At 31.5% G+C, this 20,324-nt stretch overlaps 1 protein-coding gene across 5 annotated transcripts; it reads right to left on the bottom strand.

The window, feature by feature from the left end:
* Window positions 1-1,017: 1,017 nt before the first annotated feature.
* Window positions 1,018-7,346, bottom strand: LOC124920044 (histone-lysine N-methyltransferase, H3 lysine-79 specific-like). 5 transcript variants are annotated; one of them, XR_007097623.1, is made up of 5 exons: window positions 7,135-7,346; window positions 5,690-5,814; window positions 4,218-5,607; window positions 2,403-2,431; window positions 1,018-2,032 (listed from the first exon to the last, which is right to left on the bottom strand). XR_007097623.1 is itself a non-coding variant. In XM_047460434.1 (4 exons), exons 2-3 carry the CDS (start codon window positions 5,716-5,718, stop codon window positions 4,245-4,247), a joined length of 1,392 nt encoding a protein of 463 aa, XP_047316390.1. In that variant the 5' UTR covers window positions 5,719-5,814; window positions 7,186-7,346; the 3' UTR covers window positions 1,018-2,032; window positions 4,218-4,244. The 5 variants fall into 5 exon arrangements, 2 of the variants coding, with proteins under 2 accessions (XP_047316390.1, XP_047316389.1); XR_007097624.1 differs by having other exon boundaries at window positions 5,690-5,827; window positions 7,186-7,346; XR_007097622.1 differs by having other exon boundaries at window positions 7,186-7,346.
* Window positions 7,347-20,324: the final 12,978 nt, after the last annotated feature.

The following is a 20,324-nucleotide window of genomic DNA, read 5'->3' as shown; positions in this document are numbered from 1 at the left end:
ACATTGCTAGATTACAGTATAAAAGTAATCTTCATATCAAAATTCCCAATATATTGTATTTGAAGTTCTTGTTTAGGGTTATTTGAAAGGAATAAGGTGAATCAAACAAGGATGGAGAGATGGGTCCTATGGCACCTGGCTGGCATAAATTAATGTCTGTTTGTGATAGATGATCACGAAAGAGCCACGCCAAGCAAAGCCAAAAAGCCCAAAATGTGACCCACAAATAATCTTATCAAATATGTGTAGGGTTAATAACTAAATTGTCCGAATCCAACAAAACCGTTGGAATAAGCTAAAAGAACTGTCCAAATGCAAAATCATTTGTTTATGAACCCAAAAATGTCTGATCTGTTGGCCACTCAATCGACCATATATTTATAATCAAAGACGAGACAACATATTTTTTTAGTATTAATATTCTTTTGTTACATAAATGGAGAATTGGATATGATACGGTGTTTCTCCATCATTCATGCATAGACAACACGTTGACACCTATTCTTACTCATAGACTGCTACAACGTTTTGGTACCCTAATAAGAATTTTTATTTATTTTTTATTTGTATATTTGATGCTAGGTTGAATAAATATAATTTTGTATTTTTTTTTATATATTCTAATTGATTAAATTTTATGTTATAACATATAATTTGATAATTTGAGGTAAAGGTCAACCTTTATTAGTGTATTTTTATTTTGGGTGTTGTGCTCCTGATTGAACTATTTTTCCATTATAAGAGACATTGTGTGTTTCCAAAGACAGATTGTGTGTTTCCAAAGAAAGATGATTGTCCTGAAGTTTGGGGCACAAAAAAAAATTACTATTTTTATCTTATATTGAAAATATTAAAAAAATTGTATTGTATTTAATATAAATAGTTTAGTTTAATTGATTAAATATTATAATAATTTCCTTAATTTCAATTCATGCTTATTTAAGTTTTTATGGATTGATTCAGAGATTCACATATGAATAATGATTTTTTTGTTTACTACTGTTTGAATTTGGACCAATTTCATTTTCAACACTTTCACTACCATTTTCAAATGTCTCATGAGCAACAGAGTCAGTTTTTATCACACTTGGATTCTTCTTTAAACTTTTTTGTTTCTAATGCTCCGATACTCCAATTTAGGTTTTTCAATTCTATTCTATGTATATATCACCTTTCTTTTTCTCTGATCATTCTTCTCAACCTGCTCGGGTGAGATCTTGAAAATCTCTTTCACCGCCATGGGCACCTGCTCCGAAATGTTACCATTTCTGGCAGCACAAATTTCACTATTAACAGTTTCCCTTCCATTTTCAAATGTCTCAAGAGCAACTGAGGCAATCATTTTGTCAACTTTGCATTGATCCTCTGTATATATCGCTTTCCATTTCCTCTGATTTGGTTGGACAAGTTCATCGTCCTTAACAAGGCCGGATGTGAACTTGAAATCCACTTTCATCACCATGGGCATCTACTCCAGCACCGGGTCAGAAATGTAAGGATTTCTACCATTAGAAATCCACCAATTTCACATGTAGGGTTTTCATTCCTTCGATTGTCTGTAAATATCTCTTTCCCTATCCTCTGATTTGGTTGGGCAAGTTTGGGCTCATTGTCCACAAGGCTGGATGTGACCTTGAAATCCACTTTCATCGCCATGGGCACTGGCATTATAATTTTGACCAATTTCATGTTTAACACATTCCCTTCCATTTTCAACTGTCTCAGAAGAAAATGTGGCAGTCGTTTTGTCAACCTTACCTTCTACTGAAGATTGTTTTTTGTTTTCTTTGCGACAATCCTCCAATATATGGTTTCAATTCCACTGATGTGAATGGCCAAGTTTTAGCTCATCTTCCTTAACCAGTCGGGATTTAAACATGAAATCCATCTTCTTCCTTTGTTCTTCCTCCTGCTTTCGGTTTCTTTCTTCTACTTTCTGCTTTCGAATTAGTTCTTTCTTGCTCATCTTTTTCCCTCTGCTTCTGTTTGTTCATCCATTTCTCCTTAAGCTGCAACAAAGAGACGTAGTCTCCTACAACCACCATAAAAAAGAGGAGGTAAGAGTAACGTAAATAGTAACAGAAAAAACAGTGGCAAAATAAGGTAAAAATAAATACAAAGTTATTGTAAATTATTGAAATGATTATAATCAACTTAGATAAAAATAAATAAAAAATAACACATGATACACTGGTAACGTTTGGTTAATGTGGAATTATAATTACATTGTTTTAACCTTCATGTTATTTTTTATTTAAAATTATATTTTTTACAAATTTAATACAAGTAAATGTAGTGATAAAATAAGAAAAAAATTGAAGAATGTGTACAAAGTTGAAAAGCAAAATTATTGTCACATGCATGTAATGAAATTTGATAAAAGAGTTTTATAGAAGTATTACCAAATTATTGCTTAATGTCTTGACATTTCCTGCATCAAGAATGACAATGTTGGTTAATATGCTGGAATAAAATAATGCAACAAATAAATTGTAATGAAAAAACATGATTAAACCAAAAATAAATGGGGTTTGAAAGATTTTAAAATATGAATAGAGCTATGTTAACAAACAATCTTGGAGATTGGTAAATTGGTAATTGGGATTAGAATTGGAATTGGGGTCCAATTTCAAATCATTTGTTCATTTAATAACTTAAAATAAGGAATTGAAATTGGAATTTGAATATAATTCCAATGGAATTGAATCTTCTTCAATTCCATTATTTTCTCTTCAGAATTATAATTTCATGACTTGTCTGAACTTGAAATTGAATTTCAATTCCAATTTCGGTTTTATTCCAAATATATACATACAAACATAACTTATAGTTCTAGAAACATGGTAAATTCTACTTGGAAGATCTAGAATTATAACCTTGTGCCAGGGGACAGTCTCAGGTAGACAGTTTCTATGGGACGTGATATCTTTAAGTATTCTTTTAGGAGGAGAAGAAGATTGTGTGGTTGTATAATGTAAAACCACACAATCTTGTTATCTATTAGAAATTTAACTTGAATGAATAATTATAAGTTTATAACCATGATTATAGGCAAATGTGGAAATCAATTAGAGAATTAAAGTGAACAACTAAGATTAAAAATCTTATGTGGAGAACATTAAATGGTGCAATTGCAACAAAAAAAGGAAACATTTTCAAAAGGAATGTCGCAAAAAAAAATGTAAACTTGACCATGAAACCACTAAGCATGCTTTAATTATTTGCCTTTGTGTTAAGAAAATCTAGAACAAGTCTAATTTAGAAATTAAATTTTCTAAAAATACTGATTTCGATTTCATGATTGGTTCATGGCCAACTAAGGGATCGAGAAGTGAAGGAAAAGGTAAATATTGCATATATAAGCTGACAAATATGGAAAGCAGGAAATAACCTAGCATTTAGCAAGCAAGGTATGGACCAAAACAACAACCTAAGTCCTCCAGTACAAAATGAGAAGATATTGAGAGAAGAACGAGTTTAGATCGTTGTGAGTGCCATGTTGCAACTAGAAAAGTCAGTATAAACAAAAGCTTTTATGCTTCATTGCCATCATTTTCAGCACATTACAAGGAAATATCATTACTCAAGGAAAAAAGAAATGCATGGCATCGATGTTGGTCTAGCAAAGATGTGTGCTATTAAACTTGCAGTGGTCATGGTTGATGAAATAAATCTCGGAGAAGTAATTCTGCAATTACATTGTCTAAATACAGTAAAGGACCTTAAAGCACACAAAGAAAATACTATTTGAGTGGCTAGGCCAATCAAATATCACATATTGAACATTTTGGTTAATATTCAGGGATTAAAAAATGCATGGACTTAGCAGCGCATTGGGTTGTTAAGAAGTGCAACGAGATAATGTTACCATGGAATGCTCGAACTAGATTTAACATGAATAAAAAGATTATTTCTACAAGATCAAAACAATTCATGAATTAGCCCACTATGAGTCTACTGCATATATATAAATATATAACTCAGTGAGTAATCAAACAACAAGTGAAACCACTTTAAAAGAAGAGTGTAATTGATCTTATCAAATTCCTGTAAATTACAGCTGGAAGATCAAACACTTCTACAAATTGCAGGTTTTCAATAAACATATCAACAAGAAGAAACTTGTTTGAATGCAATGTGCTCTTAATGATTAATATTTGTGTTGGTTCAGTGACAAAGAACACTTTAAGGTTCATCAATACAATTGCAGAACTAACCTGTCAAGTTACTGAGGTCCATTCAGATCAACGTTTTGAGCTGATATCTTCTTTTCTAACCCATACCAGTTTACTCCCCTTGGGCTCTTCATGCTTAGACCTGTTGAAAAACCTACTGCCATTGCCCTTCAATGACAAATTCTGAAATCTTTGTGGAATAGCTTTAGGAGGAGGAGGATCAACCACAATGCCGACATTATAATTTCGACCAACTTCACGTGCAACACCTTCCCTTTCAATTTCAAATGTCTCAGGAGCAACTGAGGCAATCATCTTCTCAGCCTGGCCTTCGGTTCGAGACTGTTTTTGGTTTCCATTGTGCTCATCATCTGATATAAGGTTTCCATTTTTGTGTTTCTGAGTATATATCTTCTTCTCTTTCCACATCTTTGAATGGCCAATTTTTGAGGTTGAGATCTTCAAAACCTCTTTTACCTCCATGTCAACATTTCTAACATTTGAATTTCGACCAATTTCATGTTCACTTTCACTCCCATTTTCAAATGTCTGGGGAGCAACAGAGGCAATCGTTTTGTCATCCTTATATTCTCCTTGAAACATTTTTTTGTTTCCTTTGCTACAATTCTCCAATCTAGGGTTTCCATTTCTTCTATTCTCTCGATATATCTCCTTCCCTTTTCTCTGATTTGGATGGCTAAATGCTAGCTCATCATTCCCAACTGGGTTGGGTGAGATCTTCAAATCCTCTTTCACTGCCATTGTCAGCTGCTCCAGCACCGGCTCCAAATTGTTAGCATTTCTGGCATTAGAATTTCCACCAATTCCACGTTTAACACCTTCCCTTCCATTTTGAAATGTATCGATCGTTTTGTCAACCTTACCTTCTGCTGGAGATTGTTTGATGTTTCCTTTGCGACAATCCTCCAATATAGGGTTTTCATTCCATCGATGCGCTGTATATATCTCCTTCCCTTTCCTCTGATTTGGTTGGCCAAGTTTTAGCCCAACATCCTCAACCAAGCTGGATGCAAACTTGAAATCCGTCTCAGGATGGGGAGGGCGGACCACTCGAAAAGCTGTCCCAGACACGTTTCCTTGATTCCAATGATGCGACGACGGAATATTCCTCCTCCTATCTTTCTTAGCTCGGTTGTACCGATTCTCTGATGCTTTCACATCTTTCCCCAGTCTCTTCTTCATTTGTTCTTCATCCTGCTTTCGGTTTCGTTCTTCTACTTCCTGGTTGCGTTTTTGTTCTTCTACTTTCTGCTTTAGAATTAGTTCTTCTTGCTCCTCTTTCTCTCGCTGCTTTAGAATTAGTTCTTCTTGCTCCTCTTTCTCTCTCTGCTTCTGCTTCTGCTTGTTCATCCATTTCTCTTGAAGCTGCACTAACGAGACGTAGTTAGCTGGTAACGAACGGACAGTTTTCCTACAATCACCATAAGACAGAGGTAAGAGTAATGTAAAATCACAAAAGCAAAATCAGTTGCAGAATAAGGATGTAGAGATACCGATCGATTTCTTTAGTTGCAAGATTCATTGAAACTGGAAGTAAAAGTCCCGAATAGCAGCAGAAACAGGATGAGTTGTTCAATGAAAATCAGTCAAATATTAACCTAGATACTCCAGGGCCAGCCTGCACCAAAAAACTGGTTAAAGAAAATGCAGTATGAAAAATCATCTCAAGTATAAATAAAGAGATTTGAGATTAAAAAAATGATTGTCTTCAAGTATTACTCTCCAGAACATGTAATTACCCTCTTACAAAGGTAACATTTATCATAGATAAGGAAAAACTAAAAAAGAAATTGATAAAAATACTTATCAAATGGATATTGTAATTGAAATCTTAACTATTATTTAAGGTGGAGCAGAAAATTATGTAGTTGTATGGCCACATGCCATAGATGACAAATATAATGTAAAATCTCGTTATCTATTAGAATTTTTAAATTGAATGAATAATTATAACCATAATTATAGGCACGTGTGGAAAACAGTTTGAGAATTAAAGTGTAAACCTACGACTAAAATTCTTATGCGGAGAACATTAAAAGGTGCAATTGAAACAAAAAGAAACATTTTCAAAAGGAATATCTATAATCACATGCTTTGCAAAAACAAATGTCAAATTGAGAAGCAACTAAGCATGCTTTAATTGATTGCGCTTTTGTAAGAAAATTTAGAACATGTCTAATTTAAAAATTAAATTTTCTAACAATACTGGTTTCAATTTTCATGATTGGTTCATGGCTAACCTAAGGGATGAGGAATCTAGAAGTGAAGGAAAAGGAAAGCATTACAGACATATGCTCATAAATATGGAAAGTAAGAAATATCCTAGCATTTAGGGAGCAAGATATCGACCAAAACAAAAATCATACTATATATTCAAATAATAATAAACAAAAGAGCAAAAATATATGAAAATATTCAGAGCTGCACAAGTTTAGATGGAGTGATTGACATGTTGATGCATCTATTCAAGTAATAACAAAAGCTTATAAGCTTCATTGCCTTCATTTACAGCACAATACAATGAGAAATGCATGGCATCAATGTTGCTATTAAACTTGCAGTGGCCATGGTTAACGAGATAACCTCAGAGAGATATTTGAAGCACACAATGGAAACACATTTTGATAGCTAGGTCAATCAAAATCACATGCTAAACATTTTGATTAATAATCAATGATTGAAAAATTGCATGGAAAAACAGAAACATAAACTTAGCAGCACATCGGATCGCTAAGAAGTATAACGAGAGCAAGCTACCAAAGAATATGTTCGAACTAGATTCAACATGAATAATAAGCTCCATTCTACAATATCAAGTATCAGTTAGCATCAAACAACAAGTGGAAACCAGTGAGAGCAATCTGTAGCAGTTCAACTTATTGATATAGAGAATCCAAATTATGAATAAATCAGATCTAGTGAAGAAGAAGTTACTCACTATAGATCGAAGGATTAATAATAAGGAATGCAATAACAAAGAATCATTTACCTGAAACAAGTATAGAAAGCTAGTCAATGATCCAAAAACGAACTACGAATTGAAGAAAGACAAAGATCTTGTGCAAGATTATATACATTGAGTGGAAAAAGAATAACGATACATTGAAGACGATTGAGAGCTAGTGTAGGCGGAACGGAGAACCCTAGCAATGGAGATTAGAGAGTTCTAAAAACTTGATTTCGTTTAACCCTAGGGCTTAAATATGCCGAGGTTTCTTAAACATTTTCGTATAAGGGCTATTTGGACATTTTGAATTTGTACTCTTTATGAACAAATTGTCACCGAGTTTGAAAAGTAAATTTCAACTTTAACAACAATTTTTTTATTATTTTTTATTACTCTTTAATATCTGACTTTAAAAATAATGTGACTTATATACATAGGATAGGAGACAAACAATACAAGATTAAGGTCGAGTTCGACTCAATTAAGTATTTTTTATTTTGATTCAAACGAGTTTATAAATTTGAGAAGTTTATAAATTTGAGTTCGAGCTTGACTTGAAAATTTTAAACTAAAATTAAATTTTCAAATATTTTTAAAGAAAAAAAATATTTATTTTAAATTTTAGGTTTTAATATTAAAATAACCAAAAATATATTATTTATTATTATACTAAAAAAAACTCAACAAGTGAACAAATATTATTTGAGTTGGAGATGAACTCGAATATTTGAAGCTCGACTCGAACTATGTCAAAGTCAAACTTATGTTGAGTTTTGACCGAACACATGATGGTGACTCAATGAACTATAATTCAATTATGATATATATATATTCGATGATTAAAGTCAACTAGATACAACAATTATTCATGTCATCAATTCTCTCTCCTTTCTCTTATTCTTTTTTTCTTAAAATCCACAAGAAATTGCAATAATACACTACATCAATTCTCTCTCATCTTTCCTACTCTCTTTTTTAATTTAATTTCCAAACAAGGTCGAAAAAAAATTGCAACAACAGTTTTAAATTTAGTTGGAACCAACACTAATGTATGTACGATAGTTGAGTTGTCCAAATCATAACATACATAAACATGTAAATAAATAATAATAATAATACAAGTTATTTTCCCTTTTTATAATAATAATACAAGCCAAAAAAATGGAACTAGGCTAAAGTGTAGCAGATTTTTTATTTATTTTTATTTTGTTACTATTATTATTTTTTTTTTTTTTATAGATTTTTAACTTTATTTTTCTATTTTTATTAATTAGTTATTTTCTTTAACTAATAAAACCGACCAATAAACCCGGTTGACGGTTTGGGATTAAAAATATTGATGTATTTTATTGTGTATTTTTTCAATTGAAATTATATGTAATAGATTTCCAGAACCCTATTCCAAATTATAAAACGATGCTTCACTCTCTCTCTCTCATTCAAAATTGCATTGTTTTATAATTTAGAATTGATTGTTATTTTTACTAGTACTTTTTGGGGGTATTTTTATTTTTTTTCATGATATATATATATACTAATTAGTGTCTAATTTAATTTATTTGTTGAATTAAGCATTCATGTTTTTCAAATAATTTCAGAAAATCACATGATATTTTTTTTACATCTTATGCATAAATGATCCTATTTTGGTATGAAAAATGTAAGAATAACTATTTATTTATCTTAATAAACACAATTTTATAATTAAATATATATTTAAAATTAGGGATATCAATGGTCAATATTCAAATTCCAATCCAAACTCATGAGTACTCAGAAACTGATTGCAATTAGTTATGACATATACACATTCAATAAGAATATTTTTAGATTTATAAGTGTGGTTGCCACGTCATATAATAAATCTGGATTTTATTGGAAGAAAAATAAATTGTGGAGTACAAGGATACAATAATAGTGAACTAAGTAATGTTTTTGACGAAAATAATTTTTAAAATATAAAAAATCACGAATTTTCACTCAGAATAAGTTAAGTAATGACTTATTGAAGTAGAAATAGAAGTGATGAAGTTAGATTGTTATCAATATTCTATTATCTCAAATAGAGGTGAGTTAGTATAAGAAAATTCACACTGTCATTTTAGTATACGAAATCTGATACAAGTAACATATCAATCATATAATATATAATAGTGATGGTATACCGCGATTTCGGTATTATTTAATATACGAAATTTGATACAAGTAACATATCGATCATATAATAGTGATGGTATACCGCGCTTTCGGTACTTTATCGGTATTATATCATTTATATTGAATAATATTAAAGTTTAAATATATTTTGTTTTAATTTAAAAAATTTTGTATAATTAAGTTAGTAGCAAATTTGCTTATAAAAAATAAAAAATCTATTAAAGTTATTGAGAAAAGTAGACACTCTTATAGTTAAGTTTTTAAAAATGAAATAAATTCTAAAACTTGTTGATTCGATTACCGTTTGAGTTTGATTTTTTTGAAAAGTTCATAATAATTAAAGATTAAAGCTCACCTAATTTTTGAAACGTAAATTAAAACTTAATTATTTATAAATATTATATATATAAACTTAATTGTTTATAAATATTATATATATATATATATATATATATATATATATATTGTTAATTTACAATATCATTACAGTATATATACTAATGTACCGAAATTTTAAAAATCATATGCTTTTACCTTATCGATAATTTTAGTATCGATATTATACTTTACTATTTTACAATATATCAAAAAAGTCAAAATTTTAGAATTTTGTGATACGTTATTTTTTATATATCAAAAATATATAATGTTTTAACTCACATATATAATAATAATAATCCTTAAATTTAAAGTGTTCGGACCGTAGGCTTGTTGTTAATTTGAATAATCGGGTTGAATTTTTATTATAATCCCGACATTAAATTAATAAGTATGAGTATAAGTTATGTCAAAATATTTTTTTTAATTATTAATTTTTATTTGTCAAACTTATAAAATAGTATATGAAAAATTATTTAATTTTTTAAACTCTATTATATATTTTTTTAATAAATAATTATATATAATTTTATTTATATTAATTATTTTATAATATATAATTATATAATATATATATATACCAATTTAAATAATTTGTTTTATTATTATTTGTCAAATTGTATATTAATGAATGCTTATCATTTTATCTTTTAACTCTATTTTATAATTTTTTAATAAATAACTATATATAATTCTATTTTGTATTAATTATTTTATTATTTGTCTACATTTTATACTATTTTTATAGTATTAATAAAAAGCAAAATGTTATTTTTGAATTATATAAAAAAAAAATCAAAAAATCAAAATTTTAAAATTTTATTAGTTTACAAAAATATGTAATATGCATACACGAAATTATAAATAAAATCCATTAATTACAAGTAATCTAATAGTTAAAGTGATCATCTTCCATACTTTAGACTAGAGTTCGAATCATTGCAAATGCAAATTTAAGTGAATTATATGTATGGATAAGAGGTCGGTTGTGGTTGGTTTGTCGATGGATAAAAGGTCTGTAATAAGAGATCGCGATGTCACAAGATTAAATGTCAGTTGAGATTGTGGTTGGTTTGTTGAGAGATAATAGACGTGTGAAAGTGTGATTGTGAGGTCACGAGATTATAGGTCGATTGAGATTTGGTGGTTGATTTATCGATGAATAAGAGGGACGTGTTAAAGTAATGGAGGTCAATTGTAATTGATGATTATTAGTTTGTTGATGGATAAAAGACCGGTAACAAAGGATCGTAAGGTCACGAGATGAAATGTCGATTGGGATTGGTGGTTGCTAGGAGGGATAAAAGGTTGGTAACAAAATATCGTAAGCTCACGAGATTAGAGGTCTATTTTTAAGGGGTGAAGTCTTCTCAATCCAAAATATCTCGCAAATTTCATCTAAAGTTTTATCCTTCATGTCAACTACTTTCAATAAATGAAAGATGAACATATTCAATTAAAATATGTTATAACTAAAAGGATAAAAATCTTATATTTGAGTTAAACGAAAGTATCTTAAGGTCGCAATGCCGAGTTGAAAATAAATAGACGATAAGACACTTTAATTCAAGAGAGTTTTAAAGGCCAATATGACTTTTTGGTTCAAATATCAAATCTCTGACGTGGTAAATAAAAGAGAAACTAATCGCTGAATTTAATTATAATAATTCATATAAATTAATATTTTCATATAATAAAAAATGCAACATATGAGTTCTAACTAGTTTAAAATAAATTTAGGACAATCAGATTTTCCACTATACCGTGTAAGGTCCCAAATTCATGGCTGTCCAATCTCGAATTTTATCATTTTAATTTATTATATTTAAAATATATATATTTATTATTTTTTACAAACAAATACAAACAATTTTTATAAAATAAATAAAATTTATTCATATAACCACTAACTAAACAAACCCATAAATTTATTATTTTCATTTGATTGAAAATTTAAAATGTTGGATAATTATAAAATTCCCTATAAACATATGTTTGTATAAAACTAGCATGTATCTCGTGCATTTGCAAATGCACGAGTATTAATATAAAAAATTGTGGAAAAAATATTAAGATAAAAATATTATAGTATTTTAAAATTTATTTTTAACCGTTTTAAGTTTATGGGCGAGTCAACCGACAATCAGGCCCGACCCGGAGGGGTAGGCAGCCTAGGCCACGGCCTAGGGCCTAGGACCAAAAAGGGGCCCATTTTTTTTTTATATGCTAGGTATTAGTAAGGATTTTTAGTTTTTTATTCTTTCATTTTTTTTATTATGTTAGATTTTTTGGCCCATGGCTCTATAGCCCAAATAGAGAAACAAGCTAACACTATCAGAACAAAAAATTGAAAACCCTACTATCTGTCTCACTTTCTGTCTCTCTCAGTCTCTGTATCCTACATCGACAACGAAACCGACAACGAAACCGACAACAAAATAATTTCGACGGTGGCTCTGTTTCGCTGGGTTGAGCCTTGACGTAAGGTTTAACCATTAAAAGTGAAAATTCAACATCAGGGTTTGATTGTTATTTATTTTTATGCTTTGTTTTGAGATCGTGTATTTGTGTGGTTAGGCGTAAAGATCTTTGAAAATAGTTTACTTGTTTGATGGCACCGAAAAAATATTTATTTCGATATGAAAAACGAAAAAGGAAAGAATTAGAAGAACAATTTGTTAAATCTCAAAGTGGTGCGCTTGACAAGTTTGTTAAAAGAACAAAAACTTCTGAAAATTTAGACTCCACTGAAGCGATAAATGCTGAAGAAATTAATATAGTTAATGTAGATGAGAATGTGGAGGAAATAAATATCATTCTTGAAAACGATAGTCAAACGAACAACCATTCTATCTCTCTCGTGGATAAACCCCTAGTAGATATATATGATCCTATAAATTGGGATAATCTTGATAATAAAATAAGAGATTTATTGGTTGAAAAGGGTCCTAGATGGTAATTAAATCTTGAGTTTCCTTATGATCATATTTCTAGGCACTTTTCTTATTTTCACTATTCTCAAAAGTTAAGTAATGGAGAAGAAAGGGATAGGAAATGGTTGGTTTATTCAAAATCAGTGGATAATGTGTTTTGCTTTTGTTGTAAGTTATTTAAATTAAATCACAATAGCAGCTCACTTGCAAATGAAGGATGCAGGGATTGGAAAAATATTAGTAGGATTCTTGAAGAGCATGAGCGCAGCGTTGAACATTACAAAAATATGAAAACCTGGTGGGACTTGAAGAAAATGTTAGAACAAGATGAAACTATTGATAAAGAATTGCAACTTGAGATCAAGAAAGAAAGGGACCGGTGGAGGCAAGTACTAGTAAGAATATGTGCTATTGTTAAATATCTTGCAAAAAATAATTTGGCATTTCGTGGTTCAAATGAAAAACTTAATCAAAGTTCTAACGGTAATTTTCTAGGATTAGTTGAGATGATTGCTGAGTTTGATATAATAATGTAAGATCATGTTAAACGTGCTATGAACAATGAAATGCATTATCATTATCTTAGCCATAAAATTCAGAATGAATTGATCATTATGTTGGCTAATAGTGTACAAAATTCTATTATAAAGAATGTTAAAGAGGCCAAATATTTTTCTGTTATTCTTGATTGCACTCCTGATACTAGTCATCAGGAACAAATGACTCTACTAGTGAGGTGTGTGAACATATTAGGTACGAAATGTAAAGTTGAAGAATATTTTTTAGAGTTTTTGCAAATTGATGATACCTCTGGATTAGGTATTTTTAACAAACTTATTTCTGCCCTAAAGTCTTTTGATTTAAATGTTAATGATGTTCGTGGTCAAGGATATGATAATGGTTCAAATATGAAAGGAAAACATCAAGGGGTTAAAAAAAGGTTACTTGACATTAATCCTAGAGCTTTATACATGCCATGTGCTTGTCATAGTCTTAATCTTACTTTATGTGACATGGCTAGTTCTTGTGTTACGGCCGTTAGCTTTTTTGGAATTGTACAACGCATATTTGTATTATTTTCTAATTCTACCAAGCGATGGAAAGTTTTACTTGATAATGTTCCTAATATGACTGTAAAGTCTTTATCTAACACTCGATGGGAGGCTCGTGTTAAAGCATTAAAGCACTCAGATTTCAAGCTCCTCAGGTAAGGAAAGCTTTGCTTGAATTGTATAATATTTGTGATGATGCTAAATCAAAGAGTGAATCTGAAATTTTGGCATCAATGATTGAAAGTTTTGAATTTATACTTGGTATGGTTATTTGGTATGAAATCTTGTTTGCTATAAATATGGTTAGTAAGAAAATGCAGTCCTTATCTATGTGTATTGATTCTGCCATTAATCAATTGGAAAGCTTAATTGCATTTTTTGAGAAGTTTCGAATAAATGGGTTTGTCTCTAGTTTAATTATTGCAAATGATATTGCATGTGAAATGGACATAGATCCTGTTTTTTCGACTAAACGTGTTAAGAAGATCCCTAGAAAATATTTTGATGATAATACTTCTAATGTTGAACAAAAATCGCCAGAAGAATCTTTTAGGATCAACTATTTTTTAGTATTGGTTGATATGTCTCTTGCATCCCTAAAACATAGGTTTGAACAATTGAATGAGTTTAATGACTTATTTGGGTCCTTATGAATTCTGGAAAGTTGAAGGCATTGAATGAAAGCAAATTGAAAGAAAAGTGTAGCACATTTTGTAATGTATTTTCTCATGAAGGTATGTGTGATGTTAATTTGAGTGATTTGTTTTCTGAACTAAAAATACTACAAGTTTTTTACCTAGTTTGGATATGCCCGCTACTGAAATTCTTAATTTTGTAATGTCAATAGATTGCTATCCTAATGTCTCTAGTGTATATCGAATTTTACTAACATTGCTTGTTACGGTAGCTTCTGCTGAAAGAAGTTTTTCTAAGTTAAAATTATTGAAAAATTATCTAAGGTCTTCGATGTCTCAAGATAGATTGAATGGACTTGCTATTTTATGTATTGAAAAAGATTTTTTGGAATATATTGATTACGATACAATTATCAATGATTTTGCATCTAAAAATACAAGAAGAAGTCACTTTCGTTAAAAATTTATGTTGCATCTTTGTAGATATTGGAAGGTTATTGAAGATCAACGGTGAAACACAAGTGAAGTTTATGCGTAGGGCCCCAATTTCGTGCTTTCGCCTAAGGCCTAAAAAATCTCAGGAACGGCATTGCCGACAATTCAACCCAACTATCCATTTACTCTTACATATACCAAATTAATCACAACTCTCGACCCGGCCATCCGGACACTTTAAAAATTAAGCATCATTATATATATATAGATTAGTTAGTTAAAAAGTTGAACTTATATTATTAAAATGTCCCGCGTTCATCAAATTTGGTGTTGAATTTAAAATATAAATTGTTATTAGCCTAGTTGGTTAAAGAGTTTTACTTGTTTTTGTTAGGTTGCAAGTTTTAACCATACCTATAGCATTTTTTATTTTATTTTTAACCATTTTAAGTTTATGGGCGGGTCAACCCACAATCCGACCCAAGTATCCATATACGCTCACATATATATTCAAATTAACCACAACTCTCGACCCGGCAATCCGGACACTTTAAAAATTAAGTATCATTATATATATAGATAATTGACTATCTAACTAATCTTTGTGAATTCAACTTGAGACTATTGAGATACCTGACTCATACGAAGAAGTAAAGAAAGTAATCTAGAAAGAATTGGAAAGAAAAAGAATTAATGCAGAAAATTTGGGTGAAATAGGAAAAACGCAAAGAATGGCAGCAAAAGCATTGAGTAAAGAAACAGACCCGAGGAAATGGAGGGTTGGTTTTAATGAAAGGGGCAATCTGAAAGGGCTTAGAAATCAGATAACAAAATTATTGATATTAGGAAAGAAATGCCAAATCGTTTTAAGAAAAGAGAAAAGCCAACAGTACACAGAGCAGCTCAACCTACATTACCTACAAGACTGGAATCTCCTAAAAAAAGAGGAGTACGATACTATTGTGAGCTGGTCTGTTGAAACTTTGAGAGAGCTCTCTAAATGCCCCAAAACCAGAGTCTACTTCATCAAGAACAATTCTAATTAGAATGTAGACCAGGTCTGGAAGAAAGCTGAAGAACAAAGCAAAACTCAAGAGAAGGATTAGAAAACAGGGCAAAACCAGAGTAACGAGCAGAATGAACAACAGAAACAGAATGCACGACAGAAGAACAAAGGGGAAACAAAAGCTGACAATCCAGTTCAAGAGAGGGGAAAGATTTTCCTTGGAACATTTAAGGCAAAAGTTGAAATTATTGGTTTCCCGTTTGAATTCAAACTACCCCAAAAAGTTGAGGAAAACTGCGTAAAGTCATGGAAGAATGTCATAGTGGGCAACTTCATCGGAAGAAACAAGGTGCCATTTATAGTAACCAAAAAAACCCTAATGGAACAATTGGGGGGAAATGGTTTAGAAAAGGTAACATCAAACATTCATGACTTGTACTTTCTCAAATTAAAATAAGGATCAGATCTCGAAAGTATTCTGATCAACGGACACACATTTGTTGGAAAAAACTACATGAAACTCGAAAAATGGACAGAAGGTATGAACCTCTTCAGCAAGCCCAAAGAAACTGTGCAAATTTGGTTCCAATTGCGCAATATCCCTCCCCACATGTATAACTCTGAAGCATTAAGTCACTTTGCGAGCCTATTGGGGAGTCCACTTTACATGGACCCAACTACAGAAAAATGTGAGCATATGACTTATGCTAGGATGTGCATTGAAATACACCCGAGATCAAATCTTCCATACTAGATGAAGGTAACAGACATAAAAGGTGAACCCACAATTATGAGAATCTCATATGAGTGGAGGCCGAATAGATGCTTTGACTGTAATACATTCGAACATGTCTATTACAAGTGCCAGAAAATAATTGAAGAAGAAAGGAAAAAGAAGATCGAGAAAGAGACAAAGACAGAGAAAGAAAAGAAACAGAAAGAAGAACAAGAAAGGTTGGAAAAGGAAAAGGTTGAGAATGAAAGGCAGAAAGAGGTTACTAAAGAATCAGTATTGAGTAAATAGAAGGATCAAGATAAGGAAGGAAATTCAGAACATGATTTTGAAGAACATGGGAAGGAAGATAGAGTGGTAAGAGATTCAGAATCAAAGGCTGAGAATGAAGAGGTAACAAAGAAACTTGAATTAGAAGCAAGAATCAATACCGAAGAGGTTGTGGAAAGAGAAAGCGTGGGAGAAAGCAAGAAAGGGGAAGTGGGTAAAGGAAATGGGAAAGATAAAGAAGAGACAGTTGAATCGGTTGAAACTGTACAATCTCCAATTCAAAAGAAAGTTGACTAGAGAAACACAAAAATCCCAAAACAGCAAGGTAAGCAAATTAAGGAAAATACAATTCCTTATAGCCCTGCTATATGGGAAAAACAGAATGGAAGAAAAAGTAAAGGAAAGGGAAGTAAAGCTGGAACATCTTCTTTTCATTAATAAATTTAATGACATGGAATATTAGAGGGTTAAATGACCTTATAAAAAGAAGAGAGGTTAGAAGAATAACAGAAAGGAATGAAATCACAGTATTTGGAATTATTGAAACAAAAGTCAGACAAAGTCAAATAGAGAATGTTGCCTAGGGTTGTTTCAAAGAAGAATGAGAATTTATTCATAACTCTGATGGGGTTAAAAGTAGAATCTAGGTAGGATGGGATAAAAGAAGGGTTGAAATCAAGAAATTTTTTGAAAGCAAGCAAGTTATTTTGACAGAGGTTATCAATCTGGTGACAAGGATAAAAATATTATTTGCGGTAGTCTATGCAAGCAATTCTGGGACAAAGAGGAAGACACTTTAGAATGATTTGAGAAGAAACATTACGAACGACGAACCATGGGTTATTATGGGAGATTTTAACGCTACAAGATTCAGAAATGAAAGAGAGCTTGAGACAGACATAACACAAGACATGCATGATTTCAATGAATGCATTCGAGACATAAGTTGCATTGAACCGTCTTCCTTAGGTAATCTATTTTCATGGTCAACTACAAGAGGGGTGGACAACATTAGAAAGAGCAGAATTAATAGAGGCCTGGTGAATGAAAAATGGGTGGAGTTTTATCCAAGAAGCCAAATCCAGGTTTTGCAACTAGGTATCTCTGATCACTGCCCTTTGAAATTCTTTTGGGAGAAGGAGAAAAAATAGAAAAGACCCTTTAAGTTCTTCAACTTCTGGATGAAAGATGAAGAATTTAATGAAATCCTTAATGAAACTTGGAACATCAGAATTAATGGAACAAAGATGTTCAGAGTTTGTGAGAAACTAAGATTACTGAAAGGGAAGCTAAATAAGTTAGACCAGAAAAAATATAGTGGGATTTCTAAAAGAGTAGAGAAATCAGAACAAAACTGGAGGAAATACAAAGCAAGGCACTAAGAGCCCCAAATCTACCTTATAACAGAGAAGAGGAAAAAGAGGCTCTTATGCGATTTAGAGACCTCTGTTCTAAAGAGGAAAGTTTTGCTAAGCAAAAATCTGGAGAAAATTAGCTTTCATTAGGAGACAATAATACTTCTTTCTTCTATAAAAAATGTTCATCAAGGAATTTCAGAAATCAAGTCCTAAGGTTCACAAACTCAAATGGAGATGTTTTATAGGGACAAAAGGCAGTTCATGAGAAAACAATAAGTTTCTACAAAGAGCTGATTGGAATAGAAACGAGCACAATAATAGAGGACAACCAAATATTGCTTCAACAGATTGTGCAAAGAAAAATCAGTGAAGAAAGTGGTAACCAATTGATTACAAGAGTTAGTATGGAAGAAGTCAAAAAAACTGTATTTTCGATGAAAGGAGATAAATGCCCAGGGTCAGATGGTTTCAACGCGAACTTCTTCAAAGAAAACTGGGAAATAGTAGGTAAAGATGTAAGCGAAGGGGTTTTAGAATTCTTCCAAAACAGGAAAATGTTGAATCAATGGAACGTCACAGTGTTGAATTTGATTACTAAGAATTCAATTCCGGAAAAAATTCAGGACTTTCGTCCTATTTCATGCTGCAATGTTATTTACAAAATTATTTTAAAAATTATTTTGCAACGTTTGAAAACAATTATTGATAAGCTTGTAGGATTAGGGCAATCAACATTTATTTCTAAATGCTCTATTTCCCATAACATCCTACTCATGCAGAGCTTATTGAATGAATATGGAAAGAAAAACATATCGCCACGTGTGGCTTTCAAATTTGACATTAAAAAAGCTTTTGACTCGATCAAATGGGGATCAATCCACAAATTTCTTCTTGCTGCAGGGTTTCCAATTATTTTCATTGATTGGATTATGCAATGTGTTTCCACTCCTCACTTTGTTGTGAGCGTGAATGGTATTCATGGAGGCTTTTTCAAGGGTGAAAGGGGAGTAAGGGAAGGAGACCCTATATCTCTTTACTTATTCGTCTTGATAATGGAAATTCTTGACTGCATTTTAAAAATGCTTTTGAGAAGTCATCATTTTAAATTTCACCCGTACTGCAAAGAAGAAGCAATAACTCATATATGTTTTGCATATGATCTATTTTATGTGGCTTATGCGGATGTTGAATCTGTTAGTATAATCAAATAAGCTCTAACAATCTTTTCAAGCATTACAGGTCTATACATCAATGAGGACAAAAGTCAGGATTTTTATGGAGGGGTTAATGAAGAAAGGAAAGAAAACATATTCAATATTATGGGAATCAAGGAAGGTAAACTACCAGTGAAATACCTTGGAGTACCCCTGTCATCAAAACAACTCCGATACAATCACTTCAGACAACTCGTAGAAAAAGTTAGAAATTCTGTCTTGGGTTGGGCTACGAAAAAACTGTCTTATGAAGGTAGAATCGAGCTCGTTAAAAGAGTCATCTTTGGAATTATTGGCTACTGGGCACAACAGATAGTCATCCCAAAGAAAGTAATGGCTGAAATCGATAGAATCATGAGAGACTACATCTGGGGAACACAAGGCAGAAGAAGAAAAAAAGTCAAATGGGAGGATGTTTGCACTCCCATAGAAGAAGGCGAACTAGGAATAAAAAGTTGTGTTGAATGGAACAAAGCCCTCACCATCAAGAGCTTATGGGAGTTGGAGCAAAAAGCGGACTCCATATGGGTCAAATGGGTGCATACAAGATTTATGAAAGAAGAGTAGATTATCTGGAGACGAAGCATCAATGAAAGAATGGCATGGTCATTGAAGAAAATCCTAAAAAGAAGAAAAGATGACTTTCAAATGGTGAAAACGACAATTGGAAATAGAAGATGGGTACTATTCTGACATGATCCTTGGCTGGATAATATTCCCATTATATTCAAAGAAGAAATGCAAGGAAATAGAATTAGAAGAGAATACATCAAGTACTCATTTAGAGACGTCTATGAAGGTAAATGTGATTAACTTTTGAGGCGTATTCCAGAAGGTGATAGAATCCTAAACCTAATGAGGCAAAAGCAACTCAATGAAAGTAATGATGAAATGTGCTGGAAAATAGAAAGCAATGAGAAGTTTATTACAGAAAAGGCATGGGAAATGGTTAGAACAAGAGGACATGAGGTAGATTGACATAATGTGGTATGGTCTCCAAAGATTATTCC

Source organism: Impatiens glandulifera, chromosome 1 (genome assembly GCF_907164915.1).
Source record: "Impatiens glandulifera chromosome 1, dImpGla2.1, whole genome shotgun sequence".
In the NCBI taxonomy this organism is placed as follows: domain Eukaryota; kingdom Viridiplantae; phylum Streptophyta; class Magnoliopsida; order Ericales; family Balsaminaceae; genus Impatiens; species Impatiens glandulifera.
The sequence above is the reverse complement of the archived record's forward strand: the minus strand, read 5'-3'. Positions and strand labels throughout refer to the sequence as shown.

Coding starts and splice junctions, on each gene's coding strand:
- LOC124920044 (XM_047460434.1), bottom strand. CDS start 5,718: ATGAATCTTGCAACTAAAGAAATCGATCG. Junction 5,608..5,689: donor GCAACTAAAGAAATCGATCG/GTATCTCTACAT, acceptor TGGTGATTGTAG/GAAAACTGTCCGTTCGTTAC.